The sequence below is a fragment of the Cannabis sativa genome, chromosome 4 (genome assembly GCF_029168945.1).
Source record: "Cannabis sativa cultivar Pink pepper isolate KNU-18-1 chromosome 4, ASM2916894v1, whole genome shotgun sequence".
NCBI lineage: Eukaryota > Viridiplantae > Streptophyta > Magnoliopsida > Rosales > Cannabaceae > Cannabis > Cannabis sativa.
In genome coordinates, this window is record NC_083604.1 from 72,004,390 (window position 1) to 72,031,689 (window position 27,300).

General features: G+C 34.4%; 1 protein-coding gene and 1 non-coding gene across 2 annotated transcripts; one reads left to right on the plus strand and one right to left on the minus strand.

Annotated features, from left to right (window-relative positions):
• Positions 1 to 11,875: 11,875 nt before the first annotated feature.
• On the minus strand, positions 11,876 to 17,467 carry LOC133037131 (uncharacterized). Its single transcript, XM_061113962.1, has one exon. It carries the CDS (start codon positions 17,465 to 17,467, stop codon positions 11,981 to 11,983), a length of 5,487 nt encoding a protein of 1,828 aa, XP_060969945.1. The 3' UTR covers positions 11,876 to 11,980.
• On the plus strand, positions 16,788 to 16,894 carry LOC115715503 (small nucleolar RNA R71). Its single transcript, XR_004011371.2, has one exon. It is a non-coding gene; the product is annotated as a small nucleolar RNA R71 (small nucleolar RNA).
• Positions 17,468 to 27,300: the final 9,833 nt, after the last annotated feature.

Sequence of the window (27,300 nt, forward strand, 5' to 3'; positions counted from 1 at the left end):
CGCTTATTTTAGTTTAATGGGTAAATACCATTTTGGATTCTGTGCTTTGCAAAAGTTACTAATTGGACTCTCTATAACAAAATAGACCTTGTATTTTCCAAAATGGTAAAAATAGGACCCTGAGCTTAATTTCTAACAAATTTATTTTTTAATATAGCTAACTTTAAGACAATTTCTAACACGAACAGATACAGAAAAGGTAACAAGTTTTGTCATAACATCTCTAGATCAAATTATAATTAAGTTTTATTTTGACAAAAAAATAAGTTCAGAATCATATATTTGAATAATTTAATAACAGCTTAAATTTGAATAATTTTCAAATATATATATTTTTTATTTTTTTCATTAATCAATATTTCGAAATTGCATCAATTTAATGCAGAAATATCGAATTTTATTTGAAAAATAGATTAAAGTTGAAAATTATATATTTCTGAACTAACTTAAATCAATAATTTTTTCATTTAATGATTAATTAAAATAAATGAATCAAAATATATTATTATTAGAAAATGAATTAATTAGTCAATGAAAGTCTAGATAGTTATTATCTATTTTGCTTGAAGTATTTTTCTAGTGTGTTTAATTAAATAGAAAAATTAATATTTAAGTTGATTTTCATCATGATACTTAAATATTTAAAAACTTTCTTTGATATTTAATTAAATAGGAAAATTATATTTTTTTTGTTGTAAATTAATTTTATTAATTAATTTTGGGCCAACATAAAATTAGAATAATTTTTTCCAGGATTTATTTTTATTTTATTTTAACAAGCAATTTCGAAAATTGTATTCTTATATACTTCAATTTTTAAAATGCAATATATATTTATAGAAAATTAAATTTGAGTTGTAAATTAATTTAAATTAATTTTTGAAACAACTTAAATTGAATAATTTTCTAAATATTTATTGGAAATTATTACTAAGATAGAAATAATTCATTTTATTTTCATATCCATCTAAGTATAATTTTATAAATATTAAATTAAAATTTATATTTAAAATTTTTCATTCTAAATTGGAAATTTTAATTAAATAAATATATATTTAAAATAAATTGATTAAAATAAATATTAGAAGAAAATACACTTTAAATAATGAGCTTTATTATTATTAAGATATTCGATCTCCATTGTTGGTTTTACATAGCTATTGTTTTAGGGTTTTATCATTTATTTTTTTTATTATTTTAATGCTAAATAATTCTAACCCTACCCTAGTGGTTTGCTATAACTAGGTAGTGATGGCTTCAAAAAAATACACATCTTTTCTTCAGAAAAACTGAGTGCCTTCTCTCCCTAACCTAGCCGCCACTTTAAGTCTTCTTCTTCACCATTAAAATTCGAAACCCTTGAGTGATAGAGTAGTGCCCACACACATCAAGTGGTATCTCAATCATAGTGTGGAAGATTGTGAAGAATCCAACCAACAAGAAGGAGAATCAACATCAAGGAAGGAGAGAAAGAGATCCAGGTTTAGATCTTGATAATGCTTAGCTACAGAAAGGAATCAAGGGCTAGAGATCTGAACGGAAGGAGTCATTATATTCCTCTGCACCCAATGTAAGGTTTTCTAAACTTTATATGTGTTTATTTCATTGTTTTAGAATTCATATTAGGATGTTAATGAAACATACATGGTAGTAAATCTAGATCCTGGTAATATATTTCCAACACTGACAACCTTTATGGACCTTATGAATAAGGTGTTCAAGGATTTCCTCGATAACTGCGTCATATTGTTTATCTATGACATCCTTGTATACTCTCAGTTAGAAGTGGAACATAAGCAAAACTTCCAGATGGTTTTAAAATGATTTAGAGATCATAAACTATATGCTAAATTCAAGAACTGCAAATTTTAGTTATCGCAAGTGTCTTTCTTGGGTCATATTATCAAGACAGACAAAATCACGGTTGATTTGGGGAAAGTTGAGTCAGTTAAGAATTGCCCGAGGCTGAAGACAATTTCTAAAGTCAAAATTTTTTTGGGATTAGCTGTGTACTATCGTCGTTTTATGGAAGGATTTTCTAAGATCTCTATGCCTTTGACAAAATTAACTAAAAAGAATTAACGGTTTGTGTGGACTGACATGTGTGAAGCTAATTTTTAAGAGTTAAAGCAGCGGTTGATTACATCTCCTGTGTTAGCTTTGGCATGAGACCATGCTAAGTTTGTTGTTTACTGTGACACCTGTAGACAAGGTTTTGAGTGCGTTCTAATGTAAGATGACATGTTCATTGCTTATGCCCCTCGTCAGTTGAAGGAGTATGAGAAACGTTAACCAACTCATGATTTAGAACTCACTACAGTAGTGTTTGCACTGAAGAATTGGTGACATTATCTTTATGGGAAGAAATGTGAAATCCATACTAACCACAAGAGTCTCAATTATTATTTTTACTCAAAAAAATTTGAATATGAGACAAAGAAGGTGGTTAGAGTTAGTCAAAGATTATGATTATGGGATTTTATATCACCCCAAAAAAGCCAATATGGTAGCAAACACCTTGAGTAGGAAAGGTCGTGCAGGTTTTTAGTACCAAAATAATCTCTCCTCAGTTAGAAATAGACATGGTCAAGGTTGGTATTGTGTTTCTAGAGGCAGATTTCATAATTTAATGCTTCTGTTTGATTTGCTAGAGAGAATCATATGTGTACAATTAGAAGACTCTGAGTTAATCAAGTTTTGAGAGGAAGTGTTAGCTGGTCGGGCTAAGGACTTCTCAATCTTAGATAGTGGAATGTTACTTTACAAGACTCAAGTTTGTGTTTTGAGTAGTGTTGAACTCAGAAAAAATATATTGGATGAAGCTCACACTACTCGCTATTCGTTGCATCCATGTACCGCCAAGAAGTATTAAGATTTGAAACCCTAATATTAGAGGTGCAATATGAAGAAAGACGTAGTGGATTATGTATCCAAGTGCTTAACTTGTCAAAAAATCAAAACTAAACATCAGACCCCGTGGGTTATTGCAATCTTTGACACTAGCACCTGAGTGGAAATAGGAGGATGTTACCATGGATTTCGTGGTTGGTTTGCCTAGGACCACAGAAATGTATGATTCAGTATGGGTTATAGTGGATTGTTTCATGAAGTCATCCAATTTTTTTCCAATTAAGACAACATATACAGTGGAACAATGAACGAAGTTGTATGTAAATGAGATAGTTCGTTTCCATGGGGCTCTAAAATCTATTGTTTTGGATAGGGATCCAAAGTTTACTTCTATGTTTTGGAAAATTCTCTAGAGGGCCATGGGCATGAAGTTGAAATTTAGTACAACTTTCCATCGTTAGATAGATGGACAGTCTGAGAAAATAATTCAAATACTAAAAGACATGTTACAAGCCTGTGTAATGGACTTTGAAGGTTCATGGAATAAATATTTTCCTTTGTTAGATTTTTCCTACAACAACAACTATCAGAGTATGATAGGGATGGATTCTTATGAGATATTGTACGATAGAAAATGTCGTTCCCCGATACATTGGGATGAAACCAGGGAAAAAAAGTATTTGGGTCTAGAGTTATTTCAGCGAACTAGTGAGGAAATAGAAAAGATCAAGGCACAGATGCTTACTTTGCAAAGCAGGCAGAAAAGTTATTCTGATCCTAAGCATAGAGACATAGAGTTTTAGGTAGGAGAACATGTTTTCCTACGGGTCTTACCAATGAAGGGTCTTAGGCGCTTCAGAAAGAGGGAAAAGTTAAACCCTAGGTTCATAGAGTCATTTCAAAATACTCGAGAAGGTCGTGTAGGTAGCGTATCGGTTAGCCTTACCCCCAACATTATCAGTTGTACACAATGTTTTTCATGTGTCAATGCTGAGGAAATATGTATCAGACTGTTAGGCTATTATTAGCTTATATTTTGGATCTATTTTATGTGCGTTTTTCACTGTGTTGGGACAGAATTACGCTTGTTTTCTATGTTTTTAGGTTCTTTGGAATAATAGAGGTCTCGGATGCAAAAATTCAGTAGAAGACGAGCTGAGGCAAGGAAAACACGATTTTTGAAGAATTATGCATATCTGGCCGCGGCTAGACACAGCTTGGCCGCGGCTAGAACACGAAATAAACGAGGGGATTTTGGAGCTACAGTCGCCGCGGCGAGATACACCCTCACCGCGGCTAAATGCTAGTTACAGAACCGTGTTTTTTAGCACTTATCTGGCCGCAGCGAGAGGAAGTATGGCCGCGGCGAGATCCCGTACGGCTCAGGGGCATTTTTGTCCATCGAACCCTAAAATTAGTTATAAATAGAAAACTGCGATTTGAAGTCAGGGAAAGCGATTTGGAACCCTAAAACACAGCAGAAAGCGGCAAGAAGAGCAGAGTGATTCAAGTGAAGATCTAGAATTCATCCACCATCAGTTTCTTTCTTTATTCCTCTTTAATTTCTTTATGTTGAATATTGCTATAGGAATGGTTATGGATTTATTTCTGAACTAAATTTCCCATTTAGGGAGGATGATGATTGTTGTTTAATGTTTTGCCTAGTTAATGTTTAATTGCCATTCCTTCATTCTTGTTTGTGGAATTATCTTAATTTGCGCTTAATTTCATGTTTAAGATTGATCACCTTGTGCATGCTTTATGATCTCAATTCGAAATCTGAAAAAGTGAGAATTGAGAATGCTAAAATTTGGATAATCGATTTTCTATGTGAAACGAGAGTATTTACATGATTTATGTGACAAGTAGATTATTACCTAATGCTGATTTCGTGTTAGTTTAATTAATGAATTAATTAGATAACATGTGATTTAGAATCTAGAAGATCTGAAAAGAGCTAGGTTACTTTATAATCTGTCATTCACTTCAAGAATAGGATAGCAATTAGGCATTAACGATTTGGGTAAACAACAGCAGGATTCTCCTCCCTAGCTTCTTATCTTGCTTAAACTTTAACTATGTTTTGAGTTTTCTGAATTACTTTAATTCTCTTAAATCATAATTGTTTTCGATTTGCCAAATAGAATTATAGGTATAGTTTAGTAGTATTTAATCCAATTCCCTGTGGTTCGACCTCACCTGTGTGAGTTTACTACTTGATTGCGTATACTTGCGTAGTGTTTATAAATTTCGTAACACAGACTCGACTCGTGTCTTGAGTTATAAAGCTCTAGAGCTACGTTTAGACTTGCCCTATGAGGAACAACCAATTCAGATCCTCAATAGGAAGGATACGACTCTTCAGGATAAGACCATAACATTGGTCAAAATACTCTGGAGAAATAGCAAGGTGGAGGAAGCCACCTGAGAGTTAGAGTCTGATATGAAGGCTTAATATCCAAAATTGTTTAGCTTAGATTTTAAGGACGAAATGCTTTTGACAAGGGAATAATTGTAATGACCGCATACATAGAAATAGTCCTACCCCGACGCCTTAATTCCTCTTTAACAAATTGATAAACCAAATTATTGGAGTCATCATTCCCTAAGTTGATATCTGATGGAAGGAACTAACCAGAGATGATGTAAGAAAAATGGTGTAGGAGGATGGGAACAGGAGGACCTGACCACCTCCGAGATCTACCCAAATAATCTCCAATGTACAAAAAATACCTCTATTTTTCTCTATCATCCCACCTGGAATAGGGCATCCTTAACCTATAAAGTCTCTTATCAAAACCCACTAGCCTGACACGAGCATATTCCTAAACATAGGGTACATAATTCAATGCAACCTATTAAATTTTAGTAACATTCATTAGACACGAGGAGCCTCTGGGAGCGCATAACGATTCTGAAAGAAATGTTAGAACCAAATTTGAAGTCTATCCTCCAAAAGAATGGGGACCTCTCGGATCATATGTTGTCCGAGAGGTACCAAGGTGTCCGACACGCCCCCAAGATAAAGCACTAAGATGACTGCCTCAATATAAAGGGCAAAGTGAACCTGCCCTAAAAAAGAAAATATTATTAGGATTTAGCCCATACTGACGTGATAATGCATTTTTGTTGTGTTAAAATTAGATACGCAAGTGCACGTAGTCACAAACAAGTAATACAATGGTAAGTAAAAGAGTATCGTCTCCACAGGGACTGTGAAAATAAAATTTCTATTGCAAAAATTAATTACCAAGCAACAAGCCTAAAAACTAAAATTAAATGATTAATGAATCAACTAAAGGAGTAAGAAAAATAAGTAAATTAACTCAAAAGTAGATGCAAGATGAAAATAAAATTTAGTTGTAAGCTTTTGAAATGTGAAAGGCTTGAACTATTGAATCCCCCTATGTTTAGCAAAAACTGTGCGTTTTTGCTGCAGCAAAAAGTTAGCAAATCTTTAGCAAAAATCTCAGGTTAACAAGAACTCCATTAAAGTGCACAAAACTCTTCCAAATTTTATGCAATCAACCCTTGGACCTGTTCAAACATATTCCTATGCCAAGCAAGCTCAAGAATACCATTTCAAGCATAGTTCTCATTTGTTACACAAGGATATAACATATTCCTATGTTATTTCAAATTTAACCTAAAAAAAGATTAAGGACTTGTGTCATTCAAGCTAAGTCCATTACATTTAACCTTTCCAGAATTAAATATAACTCAATAATCAAGCTATTGGTGGCCAAACAATATCAAGAAATTAGCAATACACACACTTGAATGAACATGAGAATTTTTACTAAATATTTGCATAAGAAAATTTCTCAACTAAACATAGGGTTCTTCAACAATTCAAACCATTAAAAAGTTTAGCTCATAGCTAACTTAAGAACCACCATTACAAGATAAAACTTAGACATGGAGTTTGAATGTTAAGTTAAAGAAATTAAAAGAGAGAAGAAATTAAAAGAGAGAAGAAAGTAATAGCAAACAATAATGGAGGATTTTTCCAAAAGGATGGATGTTGAATCTTGTTGTGCTTCTCCTCTTTCCTCCTCCTTCTTCTTCTTCTTTCAATCTTCTTTTTTTTTCTGTGTAAAAATGGCAGCCCCAAGCTTCCTTTTCGTTCAGCCCCCTTTTTTTTCTCTAAATGGAGGCTCCTCTCTCTTCTCTCTCCTTAGGTTTTGTACCTTTTTGCCCCAAATAAACCCTACACATGTCATGTAGATAGCCTCTCCATGTAATAGCTCCAGCCACCACTCTTATATTGCCACATCATCTCCACAAATGCCACATCTTTTAATGAAATGCCAACTCACCCTTTTTCTAAGAAAATAAAACACATCAGCCACAAATCTGTTTCTTTGCGGCAAAAACTTCACGAAATTTCACAAAATTAAGAACATGACTAACTTGCTATTTTCTTTGCCAATTTATGCACAAGAGTTATTGATTTTAACTAACAACTTCAAAATACACACAAAGACATAAAACACTGAAACTTTCACAAATTAAGAGACAAACATAATTTAAATGACACACAATTACATAAAAAACATGCTTAAAGTGATATCAAATAACTCTTTACTCAAGAGTTATCAAATACCCCCAAACTTATGACATTGCTCGTCCTCGAGTGATGAGAACAAAACCACACAAACTAGAACGACAAACAGCTCACAGAATTTCAAAACAACGTCACTGAACTGAACAAAGATATTCAACCAAAAACAAAAACAGGATGCAACTTGTCTTGTCAATGCACACACCTAGGGGAAATAGCTCTCAGGAATAATGTTTTGCAAAAGGCAACTGAATGAAGATCTTGCTCAAGCGTTAAACCAAATTCTTTAAGTTTAAATGTCGCTGCCCAAAATAGGTGTCAAGTGCCCCTCTCTCTTTTTTTTAGCATAGCTTTTCCTAAACAATTTCGATCAACTAACCTGTAAACTAAACATTGGTCCTCAAGTTCAAATGATGCCTCCATAGGTTACCTAACAACTTCCTCTCCACTAATGTAGACACACACCACTCCAAGGATCAATAGGACTTTGTCAAGCTTGTAACGATAGGCTAGGGTGAAGGTAAGATAAGGAAAATTAGTTTCGGTTCGAACCACCCTAAACACATTGATCTTTATAGGACCTAAGCAATGCACAATCAATTTTTCCCTTAAGAAACCCCACAAGCCACATATAACTCTTGCCACTAGCTTTAATTCTTTACTAATATATATATATATCTACATGCATTTTTTTTTTTTTTTGGCACCCCCAAACTTATTTTTGACTTTGATCTCTCTTTTTTTTTTTTCAAGAAAGGGGGTACAATTCTAAGTACAAACTTTTTTTTTTTTTTCATTTTTTTTTTGAATAATAAACTTATATAAACTAAATAGAGATGACATAAACTAGCTAGATGGCAAGATAACAATAAAGGTGAGAACCACTCCCCCCCCAAACTTAAAGAACAACATTGTCCTCAATGTTTAGAAAAAGAGAAAAGAAAATTGGCAAATACTCACCCAATTGACATTCACTCACTACGCTCCCCACAACTCCCAAATATGCAATAAAAATTAGTATCTTATAAAGACCAATGCGTCTTGGGGTGAGGTGAAAAAGAGAAGTTATGTCTAGCTAGGCTATGTAGTGGCGAAGAAAAGAAAATGTGAATATCAAGCTCAAAGGGGAAAAACTAGGGATAAAATATTCAAGGGTAGGCTTCAAGGTTCAAACGTTCCAAACATGGCCTATATCACTTCCTCGGGGTAGGGATGTCTAGGATTTCGCCTCAAGGAAAAATTGCTAAGTAATTCTAGAGACTTAAACTCTCACAAAGGTTTAGTTCAAACTAATTAGTGACACAAATCATTTAGTCAAGCTATGAGCACAATCAAGAGAGGCAAACTTTCAACAACGAAGGGCAACCAACATGTTAACTTAAAACAGGCAGCTTAAAACTCAAAAAGAAAAACATTCAGTTTCAAGAACTAAGTGGAAACACAACATCGTCATCGAGCCCCCCTAGGCAACACTAACAAAGACAAGATACAACCCGAACATAAAACAACAAGACAAACAACAACAACTATAACAGAAAAAACAAGAACACAAATAGAAAAGACAAGTGAAAAATAAATACTGAAGCTGAAAGAAAAAGTACTCCCTCTGTCTATCCCTCGGGGTCATCCTCTGAAGCGCTAGAGTCTTCCGGAGCTTCTGGATCAGCCCATCGAGCAAACACTTCTTGTGGGAACACTGGGAAGTCAACTATCGGCCTTGGCGCCATTCGCTTTAGAGATTTTGCTAATGCAGTGTCGCGCGCCTGAACATAGCGAAAGTAGGTAAGTTGCTTCTCCTCAAGGTGTGCGAGGCGATCCATGATTTGTTCGTGCTGAGTGCGAGGAAGATTGGCGGAAGTCGTCTGACTGCTAGATGGTTGGTGACGTTTGGGAGGAGCAGTCGAGGGTGTGCAATGAGTGGCAACACGCTGAATCGAGACCAAATCAATGCTGATCCGCTCTCTCAGAAGTTCTTCATCGTCCCCAATAGCGGCATTACCCGCTAGGCAAATCTGAGTGATGAGAGCGGGGAAAAATAACTTGCCGCCTTTTTTCTGAAAACACTTCCAAATTTCCTCATAAATGATCTTGCCCACATTTATTTTCTTGCCTGCCAGGATGCAATACAATAAACAGAGGCGTGTTTGGCTCACTGTGGTGTCATGTGTTGTGGGCATCAAAGAGCACTTAATAAAAGCAAGCCAAACACTCGCTTCAGGCCGTAGAGATGAGTGTAACAAGGTGCGGTGGCCGGAAGACGAGATAGACCATTCAGAACCCGGGTGAGCAACAAAGATTTAAGCACGGCGTCATATGGAATAGACGCTGGGTTAATCCTCCAAAGAGCAAACTCATCCTCAAGCGGAGCTCTCAATCCATATAAGTCGTTAATCACATCAGGAGAAAAGGGGACACTCTGACCCCTCACTCTAACGACATCAGGATATTTTGGATCAAGAGCAGCATAAAATGCAGGGGCAACCGAGGCCACAGCGGGCTTAGAACCGCACAAAATTTCTCCCACTTGTGCTCCGCAATCAAATTGGTAATATATGCAGTAAAGCTTCGGGGCAGGGAGAAAGCCGCGCTCGGCCAACTGGCTGCGGGTTCGTAAGATCTCAAACCGCTCTTGATGACGGACGGGGTCGGCTCTGGCTCTAGGACGAGTAGTGGGGTTCTGTTTAGGTGGTGGAGAGGTGGAAGTGGTGCGCTTAGGCTTGGGTTGGCCCTTGGAGGTTGAGGGAGGGGCTTTGGCGGGTGGAGCTTTGGGTTTAGGTGAGGAGGCCTTACGGGGACGAGTACGGGGTGGTGAGTGTGTGGTGGAGGAAGGCAAGGCAAGGGTTGGTGGGTTTGGGTGGGTTGGTTGTTGTGGTGGCGGTTTGGGCAAGGTGTTGGCCGGAGCTTTACGCTTACGAGATTTTGATTTGGTGGTTGCCATGGCTCAATCTCACAATAATAAGCTCGAAAATATCTGCTAAACAATGCACAACTCAACAGAATATTAGTAACGAATGTTAATCACATCAAGTTCAGCATCCTATCAACACATTTTAGTGACAATAACAATCTTTCAGCTTGAATATTCACCAATAGACGCAAAATAAGAATTAAGCACAACGAGCCCTAGAATATTCAATCCTCTAAACATCATAGAGTCTCAAAATGCAATCACCCAACACTAAAATTATCATCATGACGCAAACTTGGGCAGCACTTTCAACATTATTGTCACAATAAATTAGAGCAGAATTCTATCCCAACAATATCACCAACCGAAACAAGAGAAAATAAACATACCACAACAAAAATCCACAGACTGCAATGCCAAAATCGGCACAATGTGGAATCGAAGCACAGCAGAGGTGAAAGGTGGTTTTTTTCCTTTTCCTTTTTTTTTTTTTTTTTTTTTTTCTGGGTGCAGGAGGAAGAAGGTGGGGCTGGGTTGACTGGTGGTCGACCAGCGGCGGCTGGGTTCGCCTCGGCTGGGGAAGGGAAGGACGGAGGTGGGGTCGGGTCCGCCTGTGGAGGTGGAGTCAAATGGTGGAGGCGGAGTCGAATGGTGGGGATCGGGTCCGCCTGGGTCCGCCTGGGGTGATGGTGGGCGTGGGAGTGCGAACAGTGGCGGCTGTGGGTTCGCCTCGGCTGGAGAAGTGAAGGACGGAGGTGGGGCGGGGGGGTTCGTCGGACAGGGAGGGGTTGGGTTTCTGGGTTTCTGGGTTGCAGGAGGAAGAAGGTGGGGTTGGGGGGGAAATGTCGGGTAGGTTAAAAAAATTGAAATTAATTTTTTTTTTTTTTTACCCTAATAATATTACCTAATAATAATAATAATAATAATAATAATAATAAAAATTCCCGTTTTTTGTTTTTTTTTTTTTTTTTTTTATGTAAGAATATATAATATAATAAATATAAATATAATAATATAATATATAAAAAAAACACAGATTTTTTTTTTATAATAATATAAAAATATATATATAAGTAAAATAGGAGTAATATGTGATAGATGGACCTTTTTTCTCGTAATGTGAGTGATATTACGCCTGCTGTAGCAAAATTTCCACAAAAGTTCAGCAAAAATCTTGCTGAGTGCTCTTTGACCATGTATTACTTTTGCTAAAATTTTGCTAGAAAAATGCTGCAGCAGGCGGAAGTTCTCCACATGAACGAAAATTCCTTTTGTGCTTTACAGAAATGCTGCAGCAAAAGTCCATCAAAAATTTAGCAAAATCTCTAAACTTCCAAATCACCTCCAAGGCTCCAAATTGTGTTCCAAAACCACCTGAAACATCAAACCAAGTGTAAAATCCACCCAAACACCTAAAAGAAAAATGAACAAAAATTAAAATAAAATAAAAATAAAGGAAAATGAAGAAATATATACTTTTTTTTTTTCCTTTTCTTTTTTTTTTTCATTCATTTTTTTTTCTCTTTTTTTTTCTTTTCTTTTCTTTTTTTTTTTTTTTTTTTCAAAAATATTTACAATACTTGTTCTTTTTCCAACATTGGGTTGCCTAAAAATAGAATTGACAATTCGAACACAAGGCAACCCAACCACCTTCCGCTTCATGCATCCTCCAAAGTGATTGAGGTTTTTGCTCGATCGACCTCACCACCAAGATAATGCTTTAGACGCTGCCCATTCACTTTAAATTCCTTTCCGGATTGCTCATTACAAACATCCACAGCTCCATGAGGATAAACTTTGGTTATGGTGAATGGGCCCGACCAACGAGACTTCAATTTGCCCGGAAATAACCTCAACCGCGAGTTAAAAAGCAAAACTCGCTGCCCTTTCTCAAACACTCGAGGTTGAATTCTTTTGTCATGCCACTTCTTGGTATTTTCTTTATAAAGTTTGGCATTCTCATACGAAAACAACCTCATTTCCTCAAGCTCATTCAATTGTAACTTTCGAGCTTCCCCCGCCGCTTGGAGATCCATATTCAACTTCTTCGTGGCCCAATAAGCTTTGTGTTCCAATTCAACGGGCAAATGACAAGCCTTACCATAAACTAAACGGTAAGGAGACATGCCCAAAGGAGTTTTGAAAGCGGTTCTATAGGCCCAAAGAGCATCATCCAACCGTTGAGACCAATCTTTTCGAGTAGGATTCACCACTTTCTCCAAAATTCCTTTGATTTCTCGATTGGAAATCTCCGCTTGGCCATTTGTTTGAGGATGGTAAGCCGTAGCTATCTTGTGCTTGACACTATACTTAGCCAAAAGAGCCGCTAACACTTTGTTAACAAAATGAGTTCCCTCATCACTAATGAGAGCTCTTGGAGTCCCAAAACGAGTGAAGACATTCTTGAGTAGAAATTTCATCACCACCTTAGAGTCATTGGTGGGACTTGCAATTGCTTCCACCCATTTTGACACATAATCTACAGCCACCAAAATGAATAAATTTCCAAAGGATGGGGGAAAGGGTCCCATGAAATCGATGCCCCAAACATCAAACAACTCTACCTCGAGGATAACTTGCAAAGGCATCTCATTTCGGGCAGAAATATTACCAACCCGTTGGCATCTATCACACCGTCTAGCAATCTCATAAGCATCCTTGAACATGGAAGGCCAATAGTACCCCGATTGAAGTACTTTTGCAGCTGTTCTTTGGCCTCCAAAATGCCCCCCATAAGGTGATGAGTGACAGTGCTCAAGAATATTTTGAACCTCTTCTTGCGGCACACAACGCCTTATCACACGATCAGCACACTGCTTATAAAGAAACGGTTCATCCCAATAATAAGACCTCACATCATGGAAGAACTTCTTGAGCGGTTGCCCTTTTAAATCAGATGGAGTCCTCCCACTCACTAAGTAGTTGGCAAAATCAGCATACCAAGGAGTGGAGTCTTGGTTTACTAAGCTCACCATCAATAAAGCTTCATCGGGGAACATCTCTTTAATTGGCTGCTCAACTTTCTTTATCTCATCATCACCTTCTAGTCTAGAAAGGTGATCGGCCACTTGATTCTCAGCTCCTTTTTTATCCCGAATCTCCAAATCAAATTCTTGAAGAAGCAACACCCAACGAATCAATCTCGGTTTGGCGTCCTTCTTGGCAATGAGATACTTGATTGCGGAATGATCCGTGTACACCACCACTTTGGTTCCAACAAGGTAAGCTCGAAACTTGTCAAAGGCAAAAACCACAGCCAATAACTCCTTCTCTGTAGTAGTGTAGTTCAATTGGGCGTCAGCTAGTGTTCTGCTTGCATAATAAACTGAGTGGAACACCTTCTCTCTTCTTTGACCAAGAACAGCACCAACTGCAAAATCACTAGCATCACACATTAGCTCAAAAGGAAGTGACCAATCGGGAGCTACAATAATGGGAGCGGATACAAGAGCTTTTTTCAAAGTCACAAAAGCTTCATGACAGTCTTTGGTGAACTCAAAAGATCTATTCTGCTCAAGCAAAGAGCAAAGAGGCTTGGAGATTTTTGAGAAATCTTTAATAAACCTCCTATAGAAACCTGCATGCCCCAAAAAACTTCGAATTCCTTTGACAGTAGTAGGAGGTGGCAGCTTCTCAATAACTTCAACTTTCGCTCTATCCACTTCAATGCCCTTGTTAGAAACTTTATGACCCAAAACAATTCCTTCTTGAACCATGAAATGGCATTTCTCCCAATTGAGAACTAGGTTCGTGTCTTCACATCTTGCCAAAACCTTCTCCAAGTTAACTAAACAAGTGTCAAAAGACTCCCCAAATACCGAGAAGTCATCCATGAAGATCTCAAGAATGTTTTCCGCCATATCTGAAAAAATCGCCATCATACACCTTTGAAAAGTGGCGGGAGCATTGCATAACCCAAATGGCATTCTTCGAAAGGCAAAGGTACCATATGGACAAGTGAATGTTGTTTTCTCTTGGTCTTCCGGAGCTATGGCAATTTGATTATAGCCAGAATACCCATCAAGGAAACAATAGAATTCTTTTCCCGCCAAACGATCAAGCATTTGATCAATAAATGGCAGCGGGAAATGATCTTTTCGCGTGGCCTTGTTCAACTTCCGATAGTCCATACAAACACGCCATCCCGTCACCGTTCTTGTAGGGATCAACTCATTGTTTTCATTAGCTACCACCGTGACTCCACCCTTTTTTGGAACACATTGAACTGGGCTTACCCAAGAACTGTCTGAAATGGGGTAAACGATGCCAAAGTCTAACCACTTGATTACCTCCTTTCTAACCACTTCCTTCATGATGGGGTTTAGCCGTCGTTGTTGCTCTACAGAATGGTTGCACAAATCTTGCAACAGGATCTTATGCATGCAAATCGAAGGACTTATACCCTTGATGTCCGCCATGGTCCAACCAATGGCTCTTTTGTATTTCTTCAAGACATCAACTAACAAGCATTCTCTTTGGGCACCCAACATAGCAGAAATAATTACCGGCAAGGTCTCTCCATCTCCCAAATAAACATACTTCAAGTGACTAGGCAATGGCTTCAACTCCAACTCGGGTGGTTCTTGAATGGAAGGCTTAGGAGGCTTGAAATTGTTCTCTGACAACTCCAAAGATTCAAATGGCCTCCTAAACTTAGTGAAAGGCTGCTTTGACTCTACCCAAGTAACTTTGGTTTCTTCATCTTCACTTAAAGCTTCAAGCTCTTCAAGAGAACTTATCATCTTTTCCTCTTTCGAAGCTTCCTTGTGAAATTTTTCAGCAACAATAGAATCAATCACACTTATGCGAGAGCATTCCTCAATCTCATCCGGAAACCTCATGGCATTGAACACATTAAAAGTCACTTGTTGATCATTCACCCGCATAGTAAGTTCCCCTTTTTGCACATCAATCAAGGTCCTCCCGGTAGCAAGGAATGGCCTTCCCAAAATAATAGGAACTTCTCTATCCGCCTCATAATCAAGAATGATGAAATCGGCCGGAAAAATAAACTTATCAACTTGCACCAAGACATCTTCAATTTTTCCTTCCGGATGGGCCATGGAACGATCGGCCAATTGCAAAGTGACGGTGGTTGGCCTTGCTTCTCCAATTCCCAACTTCTTGAAAATAGACATGGGCATTAAATTAATACTAGCTCCCAAGTCACATAAGGCTCTACCCACATCTCTTCCGCCAATGGTACATGGGATTGTAAAACTTCCGGGATCTTTCAACTTAGGAGGAATTTTGCTCTTCAACATGGCGCTACACCCTTCCGTCAAAGCCACTGTTTCAAACTCACCTAGCCTCCTTTTCTTTGTCAAAATGTCCTTCAAAAACTTTACATAGTTGGGCATTTGCTCCAAAGCTTCCACTAATGGTATGTTGATGTGGAGCTGCTTTAGAACATCAAGAAATCTTCGGAATTGACCATCTTCTTGCTGCTTTTTAAATCTTTGAGGAAATGGTGGGGGTGGCTTGCTAAGTAACTTTTCTGCTGCATTTTGATGAGGAATTGCTGCAGCATTTTCTTCAGGTTGCTCCTTTGCCATATTAGAAGGTTCAACATTTTTCTCTACTCGACTTTGGATTGAAGTGGGCTCATTTTTATCCTTAGCTTCTTCCTCGTTTGACTCCAGAACTTTACCACTCCTCAAGATTACCGCCTTGCAATGCTCTTTTCCATCTCTTCTTGGATTTTCAGTATCACTAGGCAAAGTACCTTGTGGCCTATTTCGAAGCTCATTAGCTAGTTGCCCAACTTGATTTTCTAGAGTTCTCATGGAGGTTGCTTGACTTTGGATAGCAGTGTCATTCTTCGCCATATAACTCTCAGTTCTTGTCATGAAATTTTCTGTCTTGGCCATGAAATCACGCATCATACTCTCAAGAGAACTTGTTTGGACACCTTGTTGTTGTCTTTGTTGAAAGGCTTGTTGAGAAAAACCAGGTGGAAAGTTGGATCTAGGAAGCATGGATGAATTACTAGTACCAGCCCCTTGATTTCTGTATGCCAAGTTTGGGTGTTGCTTGTATGTTTGGTTGTAGGCATTCTGACTTCCCATGTAAAACACAGATGCAGGATTGAATGGGCAATTGTCAAAGGTATGAGCCTCACTACAAAAAACACAAGAAACCTCCTCAAGTTGTCCCACAGGTGAGGAAACATTCTGTTGACCCATTTGTTGACCCATGCTCATATTTTTGATCATATTTGACATAGAAGCAACTTGGGCAGATAAAGCAGTAATGGCATCAACTTCAAGAACACCGGCAACCTTCTTCCCCAAAGGTACTCTAGTAGTGGGCCACTGATAATTGTTGTTGGAAATTCTCTCAATAATATCATAGGCCTCATTATAGGACTTGGCAAGTAAAGCACCATTTGCAGAAGCATCAACCACCATTCGATTATGAGCATTGAGACCGTTGTAAAATGTTTCCATTTGGATGCAATGAGGGATACCATGGTGAGGGCATTTCCGCAACAACTCCTTGAACCTTTCCCATGCCTCATACAAAGACTCATCTTCAAATTGTTGAAAGGAAGTTATTTCCTTCCGGAGCTTGGCATTCTTAGTGGGAGGAAAATACTTCATCAAAAACCGCTCCGCTAATTCTTGCCAAGTTGTAACCGACGCAGAAGGCAAGGAGTTCAACCAAGCTCGGGCTTGATCTCTCAAAGAATAGGGGAACAACTTTAACCTCAAGGCATCCTCCGTAACTCCGGGCAATTTGAAAGAATCACTCACCTCCATAAATAGACGAAGGTGAAGGTGAGGATCTTCGGTGGGTATGCCACTAAACTGTCCCACAGTTTGAAGCATCTGGAACATAACTGGCTTCAATTCAAACTGTGGAGCTTGAATTTCTGGCCTCACAATGCCCGGATTGAGCTCATTGAAAAGAGGTGCTGCGTATTGTCGGATGATTTGATCTCTATCATCCGCCATAATCACTGCATTTTGACCATTATTAGGGGCCATTTCCCCTTGAGCTCGTCGTCCATTTCCTTGGTCATCCATCATTTCTATATCCCCTTGAGCCCTATGTTGAGCTCTTCTTCTCTCTCTGAATGTGCGCTCAATTTCAGGATCAAGAGGATATAGATCAATATTAACAAATTCTTGGTACTCGTTCATAAAAAATTTCACCTGCCAATGCACAAGAGTCACCAAAAATGAGTACAAAATAATAGACTAAATTGCAAGCTAATTGACAATTACAATAAAATATATTTACAATCCCCGGCAACGGCGCCAAAAACTTGTTGTGTTAAAATTAGATACGCAAGTGCACGTAGTCACAAACAAGTAATACAATGGTAAGTAAAAGAGTATCGTCTCCACAGGGACTGTGAAAATAAAATTTCTATTGCAAAAATTAATTACCAAGCAACAAGCCTAAAAACTAAAATTAAATGATTAATGAATCAACTAAAGGAGTAAGAAAAATAAGTAAATTAACTCAAAAGTAGATGCAAGATGAAAATAAAATTTAGTTGTAAGCTTTTGAAATGTGAAAGGCTTGAACTATTGAATCCCCCTATGTTTAGCAAAAACTGTGCGTTTTTGCTGCAGCAAAAAGTTAGCAAATCTTTAGCAAAAATCTCAGGTTAACAAGAACTCCATTAAAGTGCACAAAACTCTTCCAAATTTTATGCAATCAACCCTTGGACCTGTTCAAACATATTCCTATGCCAAGCAAGCTCAAGAATACCATTTCAAGCATAGTTCTCATTTGTTACACAAGGATATAACATATTCCTATGTTATTTCAAATTTAACCTAAAAAAAGATTAAGGACTTGTGTCATTCAAGCTAAGTCCATTACATTTAACCTTTCCAGAATTAAATATAACTCAATAATCAAGCTATTGGTGGCCAAACAATATCAAGAAATTAGCAATACACACACTTGAATGAACATGAGAATTTTTACTAAATATTTGCATAAGAAAATTTCTCAACTAAACATAGGGTTCTTCAACAATTCAAACCATTAAAAAGTTTAGCTCATAGCTAACTTAAGAACCACCATTACAAGATAAAACTTAGACATGGAGTTTGAATGTTAAGTTAAAGAAATTAAAAGAGAGAAGAAATTAAAAGAGAGAAGAAAGTAATAGCAAACAATAATGGAGGATTTTTCCAAAAGGATGGATGTTGAATCTTGTTGTGCTTCTCCTCTTTCCTCCTCCTTCTTCTTCTTCTTTCAATCTTCTTTTTTTTTCTGTGTAAAAATGGCAGCCCCAAGCTTCCTTTTCGTTCAGCCCCCTTTTTTTTCTCTAAATGGAGGCTCCTCTCTCTTCTCTCTCCTTAGGTTTTGTACCTTTTTGCCCCAAATAAACCCTACACATGTCATGTAGATAGCCTCTCCATGTAATAGCTCCAGCCACCACTCTTATATTGCCACATCATCTCCACAAATGCCACCTCTTTTAATGAAATGCCAACTCACCCTTTTTCTAAGAAAATAAAACACATCAGCCACAAATCTGTTTGCTGCAGCAAAAACTTCACAGAATTTCAGCAAAATTAAGAACATGACTAACTTGCTATTTTCTTTGCCAATTTATGCACAAGAGTTATTGATTTTAACTAACAACTTCAAAATACACACAAAGACATAAAACACTGAAACTTTCACAAATTAAGAGACAAACATAATTTAAATGACACACAATTACATAAAAAATATGCTTAAAGTGATATCAAATAACTCTTTACTCAAGAGTTATCAATTTTCCTATGAATGCTAATTAAAGGTTAATCCTTGTGCTATCCCATCAGTCGCATAGAAGACATGTCTTGTCTCACTAAGTTCTTACTTTAGAGTTTACCTTATGCACACATAACAAACATCAATTTCTACACCTACAGAAAAGACTATGTAGAGCCTAAAGGTAAAGGTAAGATGTACCAATCACCCGAGAATATTCTATTTCTCTGCTTATAAATAAAGAAGAAATATAAGAGAAAATGACATCGAAAAAATCCAAAGAAAAAGTAAAACTTTAAAACTGTAAGAGCGAATATCCTCTCAAGTAATAATAATATTATATATTAATAAAAGAGGCTCGTCGTGGACTAAGGTCAATTAATACCTGAACTACGAAAAAAATCCTCTCCTCTATTCACAATTAATTTTCTTAAAACAAGATTAAGAAGTTGCCGAAAATCTTGATCAACACATGTATTAGTATTGTAGTTAATATTTATCATGACTTTAAGAGAAAAAAAAGGGAGAGAAAGATTGATGAAAAAAAAAACTATATATAAAAAATGAGAATGGTGAGTGGTGATGTTACTTTTAATAAAATTTGTGGTCATCTATGTGAGGTTGTGGATAATGAATGAAAGAGATAAGAGGATGAGTTGTGAGAGATGAAAAAATTAAGATAGTAACATCATGTATTTTAATATGAAGAGTCGTGTGAAAATTCATAAAACTCAAATTTCCCATTGACAATTCCTATATGAGTACAAAAACAGAGATAGGTTTAATATTACATTGCATGGTGCATGCCGATGCAATATTCCATGGACTCCCTCGTGTGCACATTATGAGTTTTTTTTTAATGGACATTATGAGGTTAAAGAAAAGGAATAATAAATATTTGTTTTATAGATAAATTTTTATTTAAAAAATGTTTATTTCTATCACTAATATCCATGAATTATATAGATTTTAATAAGTTGATTTTTAATTTTTTTTAGGAAAATTAATTTCTAAATATATAAGTATTGACAAGTTGATCTCTAAATTTTGTTCTTTAGCAAATTATAAGCCTCTATAGATTTTGTTTTACAAGAATGTAGAGGTTTGTTAACTTCATTAGTGTCTGTTGATTGTTGTTTTGTTAAACGGTCTGCTAATAGGCTTGCGCATGCTTTAGCGCGAGCTTCTCTTTATGAGGCTGATCGTGTTTTTAGTGGGAATTCTTTATCTGCTTGTTATTCTTCCATAGTTTTGGAAGATTTGATTGAATAAAGCTACTTTATTTTCAATAAAATAAAATAATAGTATTTTTGCTGACGTTTATTTTATGTTTATTTTATTTTTGTTAATTTTAGATATCTTTTATATAAATATGTATTGTCAAATATAAAAATAATTTTTATTTATACTATTTTTATAAAATACACCAAAATTAAAAAAATTGAAAAAAACATACATTAAAAAATAAATACGTATAAATAAAAGATTTTTTTAAGTAAATTATATTTCATGGTTTTTTTTTTTCAAAATTTGTAGCTTTGTGCAATTAGGTGTGCTTAATGTAACCATTTTAATTAGTTAACTAATGAATACTATGATTTAAGAAATTACATATAAATGATAATTTTTTTAAGAAATGAGTGCGTTTTGTTACACTTGTTTAATTAGTTTTTTGTTATTATTGTTTCTCGTTGGACATGTGTTACCACCACAAGGAGGAAGTGAATGATGACGTGACATCCAATAGTGGCGTGACATAAGCCATGAGGCGTCCATATCAGGATATAGCTTGATCGGAAATTAGTTCCAACGAGAAGACAATAGCTCCCGAGAAGTTGCTCATGGAAAGATGCCCCCAACATTTTCAGATTAAAGTCTCAAAAGGCAACTGAAGGAGCCTCCAAGACCAAATGTCACATGGGGAGACTGGCTTAGGGGAAGCCTACGGGAGGTTGGCTCCGGATGTTTACTCAACACGTCGACGTGAAACGTGCTTGATACACTTGCTTAAATTGGAAGGATACTATAGCATGTCCTTCTGTAAATTAAGTAAAGATGAGACTTTTACAAAAGAGTATTGTTATTGGTCATCAGTGGTGCCTAACACCCTTAAGAAGTGTTGTCTTGCGATTGGCTAGTGATACTCCCTAAAAATTATTATATTAAACTATATGGGACCCGATACTAAATTAGACCAATAGCGATATTGACATGTAAGAGGGTGCTTGACACCACTGGTACCTTTTAACATTTCTCTTTACAAAATGTGCAACATTTACGAAATTAAAATAAGCATGGGGATACGCACACTCACTACTTTGACATATTCCTTTCCAATAACAAAAATGGTGGCTTGTTTCTGCGCCTTGCATTTGTAACATCAACAAAGAACAAGTCACATTAATTTCACATACCATCCCAATTAAACCTTTGTAATTAGGCCGAACATTAAGATTAATCTTATAATCAATTGTAAATTATCTCATTAAAAGGTTAAGCAAATTTAACTAACTATATAATTCTTTGCTAATTTGGTCCATGAGTAGAACTTGCCTATAAATAAAACCTTTCCCTATTGTAAAAGGATATTTTTTACAATAATACAAATAGCATTTTCATAAGCAAATTGACAATAAATAAATAAATTAAGTATATTTAAAAAAAGAAAACACATAATAATAATATTATAATGAGTAATTTGCGGTATAAATAATTAAGTTTAACTCTCGATTGTAAATATATACTTATGGTTAATTTTTGGCAGAAATAATACTTAAATTATATTTTTGAAACTTTGTAGGTACATTATCGTTAAATGTTAAGTCATTTTCCACGTGTCATTTCTAATTGGTATATTTAAACTATTTTTTAAAAAATAAAAATTTAATGATTTGGACTAATCAGGGATTGTCACTTGACAATTTACTTAACACTTGACAGTCAGGTATCTACAGAAGTTTTAAAATTATAACTTAGGTATTATTATCGTTAAAAATTAAACTTAAATATTTATTTACAACTATGAATTAAAATAAATATTTATACGATAAATTACTCTATTATAATTAAAAAAGATTGTATTACTTAAAGAAAGAAAGAAAAAAAGAGATTGTACTAGTATCACTCATTTTGTAAATGAAAAAAGTATCTGATAAATTTAGCACACTTTTTATGGTATCGCTCATTTTATATTAGTACTATACAAATCAAATTTAACACACATTTAATTAGTATGTGAAAAATTTAGGATAATTAATTTTAGCAAGAAATCTACTTTTTACAAATATAATAAAATATGACAATTCATAACAAATTTAGCATTCAATTAAAGATGGTCTAAGGTGCATACATATATTCATTTTTGCTCTAATTCTTAGTCTATTGTCACCATTCATACTCATAGTGGGAGCCTAACCAAAAGGCAACTTGGAAATATTAAATGTGTACATATAGAAAACTATTTAGTGGAAAGGTGTAAGGTATTGTTACTATAGGGTAATTTAAATTAAACCCATGATTAAAAGAGCAAGTTGTAGAAGTAGAAGTGGAGGTACTGGTTTTTGGTCTTTTTTTTTGAAAAAAATAAAATAAAATAAAATAAAATTTGAAGTTAATAATAATAATATAAGTAATGGAGCACACTACTCTACTGCCTTCGTTTTCTCACTGCGGTCCCCATGAATGGATATTGGGGACCTCAAAGCTTGAATATAAATAAATACATATACATCTCAACCAATTATTCATTTTAATTACTATATTCTAACCTTTTTGTTTTGTTTGGTCACTTAAAATATATCTATATATATATATATGGGTGACTATTTAATGGTTACATTTTTATTGTAACCATATGGTTACATTTTTCTTTAACCTGTAATAGCAGGTTACTAATAGGTAAACTTTCCTTTTTTAGATTTAATTAATTATAATTAACTATTTTCTTAAAATAATTAATTAAATAGACATTCCTTTTTTAGAATTATTTAATTATAATTAACTATTTTCTTAAAATAATTAATTAAATATTTACCTAGACCTCTTTTAGCAATTAATATTTATATTTAAATCCTTACTTGACTTATTTTAATAATTAAATAATTTAATTATAATATTTACAATAAAATTTATTTTTTTTTACAAAAATTAAACTTCTTTTGACACAAATTAAAATTCTCTTCTTATAATAAATTTTCAAATAATTAATTATTTTTAAATGATATTTAATTATTTTGTTACAATTATATGAACTAAGTATGAGGCCTCAAGCTAATCAATCGATAACAAGTGCAGCCATTTTTTTTCTAAAAAATCCTTCAACTTATTTCATTTTTTACTTTTTAAATATTTAAATAAAAAAATTAAATAATTAAGTGTAATAATTTAAAATTAAGATTACAAGTATAATAAAATTTAAATTATGAAATTATATGTGTATAATTTTAAATTATAAAAAGTTTTGCTATAAAATTTTAAATAATTTAATGGCACATTTACTATACAGTAATCAGAATCGGAATAAATTAATGGAGAAATGTAACGGAATAAATGAAAAATAATCGGAATCAATATTTGTAATATGTTGTTTACTAAAATCTTTTAGAAATGGAATAGTTGTGATTTATCTTGTTTACTTTATTAGGAAACGTAATCGGAATGCTTAAATTGACTAAATTGCCCTTTTGAGTTAAACTATATTATATGGTAGTTATTTTGCAAGACATATTTTAAAGGACAAAATTGTCATTATATATTTAATATTAAAAAATAAAATAAAAATAATAAAAATCCATTACCCTTAATGGCATTCCTTACAAAATTGGTGGGAGAAGTTCTCCCTTTCTTTTCTCCCTTATTTAATCAACTTCTCCCTTTCCTAATTTTAATAATGCAAGTAAACAAATGTAAGGGAATGATTACCTTACTATTGATTCCCATTACTTATTAGTAAACATGCCATAAGTATAAAAAAATAAATTGTTAAAAGATCCTTATATAGTAATAAATTGCAAAAAATTAATTAATAATTATAATTAATTTAATTTTAAAATATAATTAATCTTAATTAAAGTTTTATAAGGAAATAAATGATTAGGTTACTTTCAGGTTACAAGTTATTTATTATTTATTTTTATTTAATTTCCAAAATAATCACAACCATTTAATAGTAATCCAATGGCTTAAAAAAATGTAACCATGATGGTTATAATAAAAATGTAACCATTGAAACCTCTTCCATACATATATATATATATTTTAAAAAAACTTTAAGAGATCCCATACCTAACGTAATCTTCATTATTTGCGTGTGAGCTGACTTGTGTAAGATATAGAATATAGTACTTTAACTTTTTCTTGGATTAGGGAATTATATACCACATTTTCTTATAGATTTAATTACAATACACCATTTTATATATTTCCTCTAATTTGCTTTAGCTAGGTTGTATCAAAATCCTAGCTATCTTATTTGACAATTGATCTATCTTTTTTTTTTTTAATAGAAATAGAATTTGATTTAAGAAAACAAATCGTCTAACAAACAAGACACAAGCTCAGTGTGAATAGTACTTCTATTGAAGATTCGATTTGGAAAAAAATAAGAAGTTCTAACAAAATTATGAACCATGTCGTTAGCAGAACAATAAAAAAAAAAAAGAGAGACTAATCCAATATTTACAGTCATTAACAAGTAAATCAAAATAAGAGGTCATCAATAACTACTCGCGAATGGCCTCAGCTGCCACTAAATAGTCTGTAAGAATCACAGTCGACCATGCCTTATCCTTAATCCAATTGAGAGCTTCCCTAATATCCATAACCTCAGCCAACTTAAGTTCCACATCATGACCATATAACAAAAAGTACGAGCTTCAATAAGTCCACCTTGATGATCTAAAGCTATTAGAGCAAATCTAAATTAATGAGTCGCAGTGAATAATGAAACATTATTATTTATCTTGATTTGATTCTCTTGAGGCTTTACCTAAATCCTGACACCACCTTGTGCCACACCACTAAGCACTGGTGTATGGTTATCCTTTATTTGAGCACTCTTCCATTGTTCAAAGTACAACATTGCTCATTCACACGAAGAATTTTCTAATTCCAAACAAACTCATTTTGAGCCCAAAAAATAGCCCAACTAACATCACCTACCATTTCTTGCTTCTCCTTACCCACCCAAGCTCCAACCTGTTGGAATCAAATAAAGAAATCATTCCCAACATTAGATAATAACCCGACGTCAATATTAGCTCTATCTAGACACTATGCAGAAAATGGACAAAAGATAAGACTATGAACAATAGTCTCATCATCACGCAAAAAAAGAGGGCAATGTCTTTGAATTAGAAAATGTTTTAGACTCATTTGATACATTGTGGGAAGACACCAAGTGCTATTACGCCATATAAGATTTCTTACCTACAAGAGTTGTCATAAGTCACACCACACTATAAGAGTTGTCACTTTTATCAGTATATTTGGTCAAATACGCCAGCAAAAGGGGTGGCTTCCAATCCCTAATTTAACACGTTGACTTTTTGTCAGTGCTTATTTGTGTCGAAAAAATAAGATTTTCGCAACGCATTTTGTAAATTTTGTCAAAAAAAAGGCTAAGAGGGAACCACCAAAAGGCGCGTATAATTTTTGGCGGTTTAATATAATTTTGCCAGTAAGCGCAGACAAAAGTTCCAAATGTTTGGTGTGAAATTTCTCGCAATTGAATAGGTTTTAGCAGGGACTAAAATATTTTATCGACGCATTTACCAAAAAAATTATGGGAAAATTCCCATGTGGGAATTGGTTTTGGAGCTGGGGCAATAAAGTTTTATTGGTGCATATATGCACTGGCAAAAGTGAACCATTTAATAAATCTATCGTTTCAATTTAGGGTTTCAGTTAAATCTTTTGCCGGTGCAACCAAATGTGCCAGCAAAGATAACATACCTAAATACGATATGCACCCTTCTTCTTTGTCATTCTTCTTCTTCTCTCCTTCTCTCTACACTCTCTCTCTCTATATATCCCAGCCCCATCGCCACCACCGTCCGAGCAGCCCGGTCACCACCACCGCACTACCACCACAACCTAAGGCCAACCGCCACCACTACAATCCAAAATCTCCTACCCTTTATTAAGAAAACTACTCCAAAAATCTCGGTCCCCTTTGCCCACTAAAAAAACCAGCACTGCCCCCGCCACACAACTTTGCCTGCTGATTGAGCCCATTCAGTCGCCACCACTACCTCCCCCCTCTCAGTCAATGTATTTGTTATTTTGTAATTTTTTTATAATTATTTATTTGTATTTTGTTTATACGTGGGTATAATTTTTTGTATATATATGCATAAGTATATATTCATATTATTTTAATTTTTATTATTTTTTTACTTTAAATCTTTATGTATATGTATGTATATTTTTGTGTATGTGTATATGTGTAAATATATGTATATATACTAGGTTATTGTTATATGCATGTATACTTAGTTCTATTTTAAGTTTTTATTTTTATGTGTATTTAAAATTTTATAAATCAAAGGAAACAAATTAATTTTTTAATTTTTTTTAGAAAATATTTAAAGTTTTAAAAAATTGAGGAAAATAAATATAAAATTTAAGAATATTAAAATTGAACATACTTTCCAATATTAAAAAATAATAATGTTACAAATAATATATTAATATTTATATATATTTAAATAAAACCGTTAAATTTAACGTAATATTCTTATATTGTTAAAACATTTTGTTAAATCAATAAAAACCATTAGATAGCCAGATTATATATATAAAGATATAAGTATGTGTATATATATTATGTATATATGTAACTATATATATGTGTGTGTGAGTATCTATATATGTTTATGCATATGTGTGAGTATGTATACGGTGTATGTATATATGTGTATGCTATTTTTTATTTATATTTGTGTATATATGTGTTAACGCAAATTTTCTTTAACTAAATAAATAGCTTTTTTTTTGCAATAAATACTCTACGGAAATAAATGAAAATAAATGACACCAGATATTTTATGTGGTTTTGTAGTTAAAATCTACATACTCTACGAGTCCTTATTATTAGAGATATTTTTTGGATACAAAATACAATCTCAATATTTGAAATAATAAGATTTTCTCTCTCAATTTTGTTGTCCTTTTTCCCATGAATTTTGCCCTTATTTATTGGAATATAGGTTGGCAGTTATTCCTTTGAAATTGATTCATTTATAACTGTTCATGA

What these genes read in the sequence shown, in the direction of transcription:
- LOC133037131 (XM_061113962.1), bottom strand. Translation starts at nt 17,467, where the DNA reads ATGAACGAGTACCAAGAATTTGTTAATATTGATCTATATCCTCTTGAT.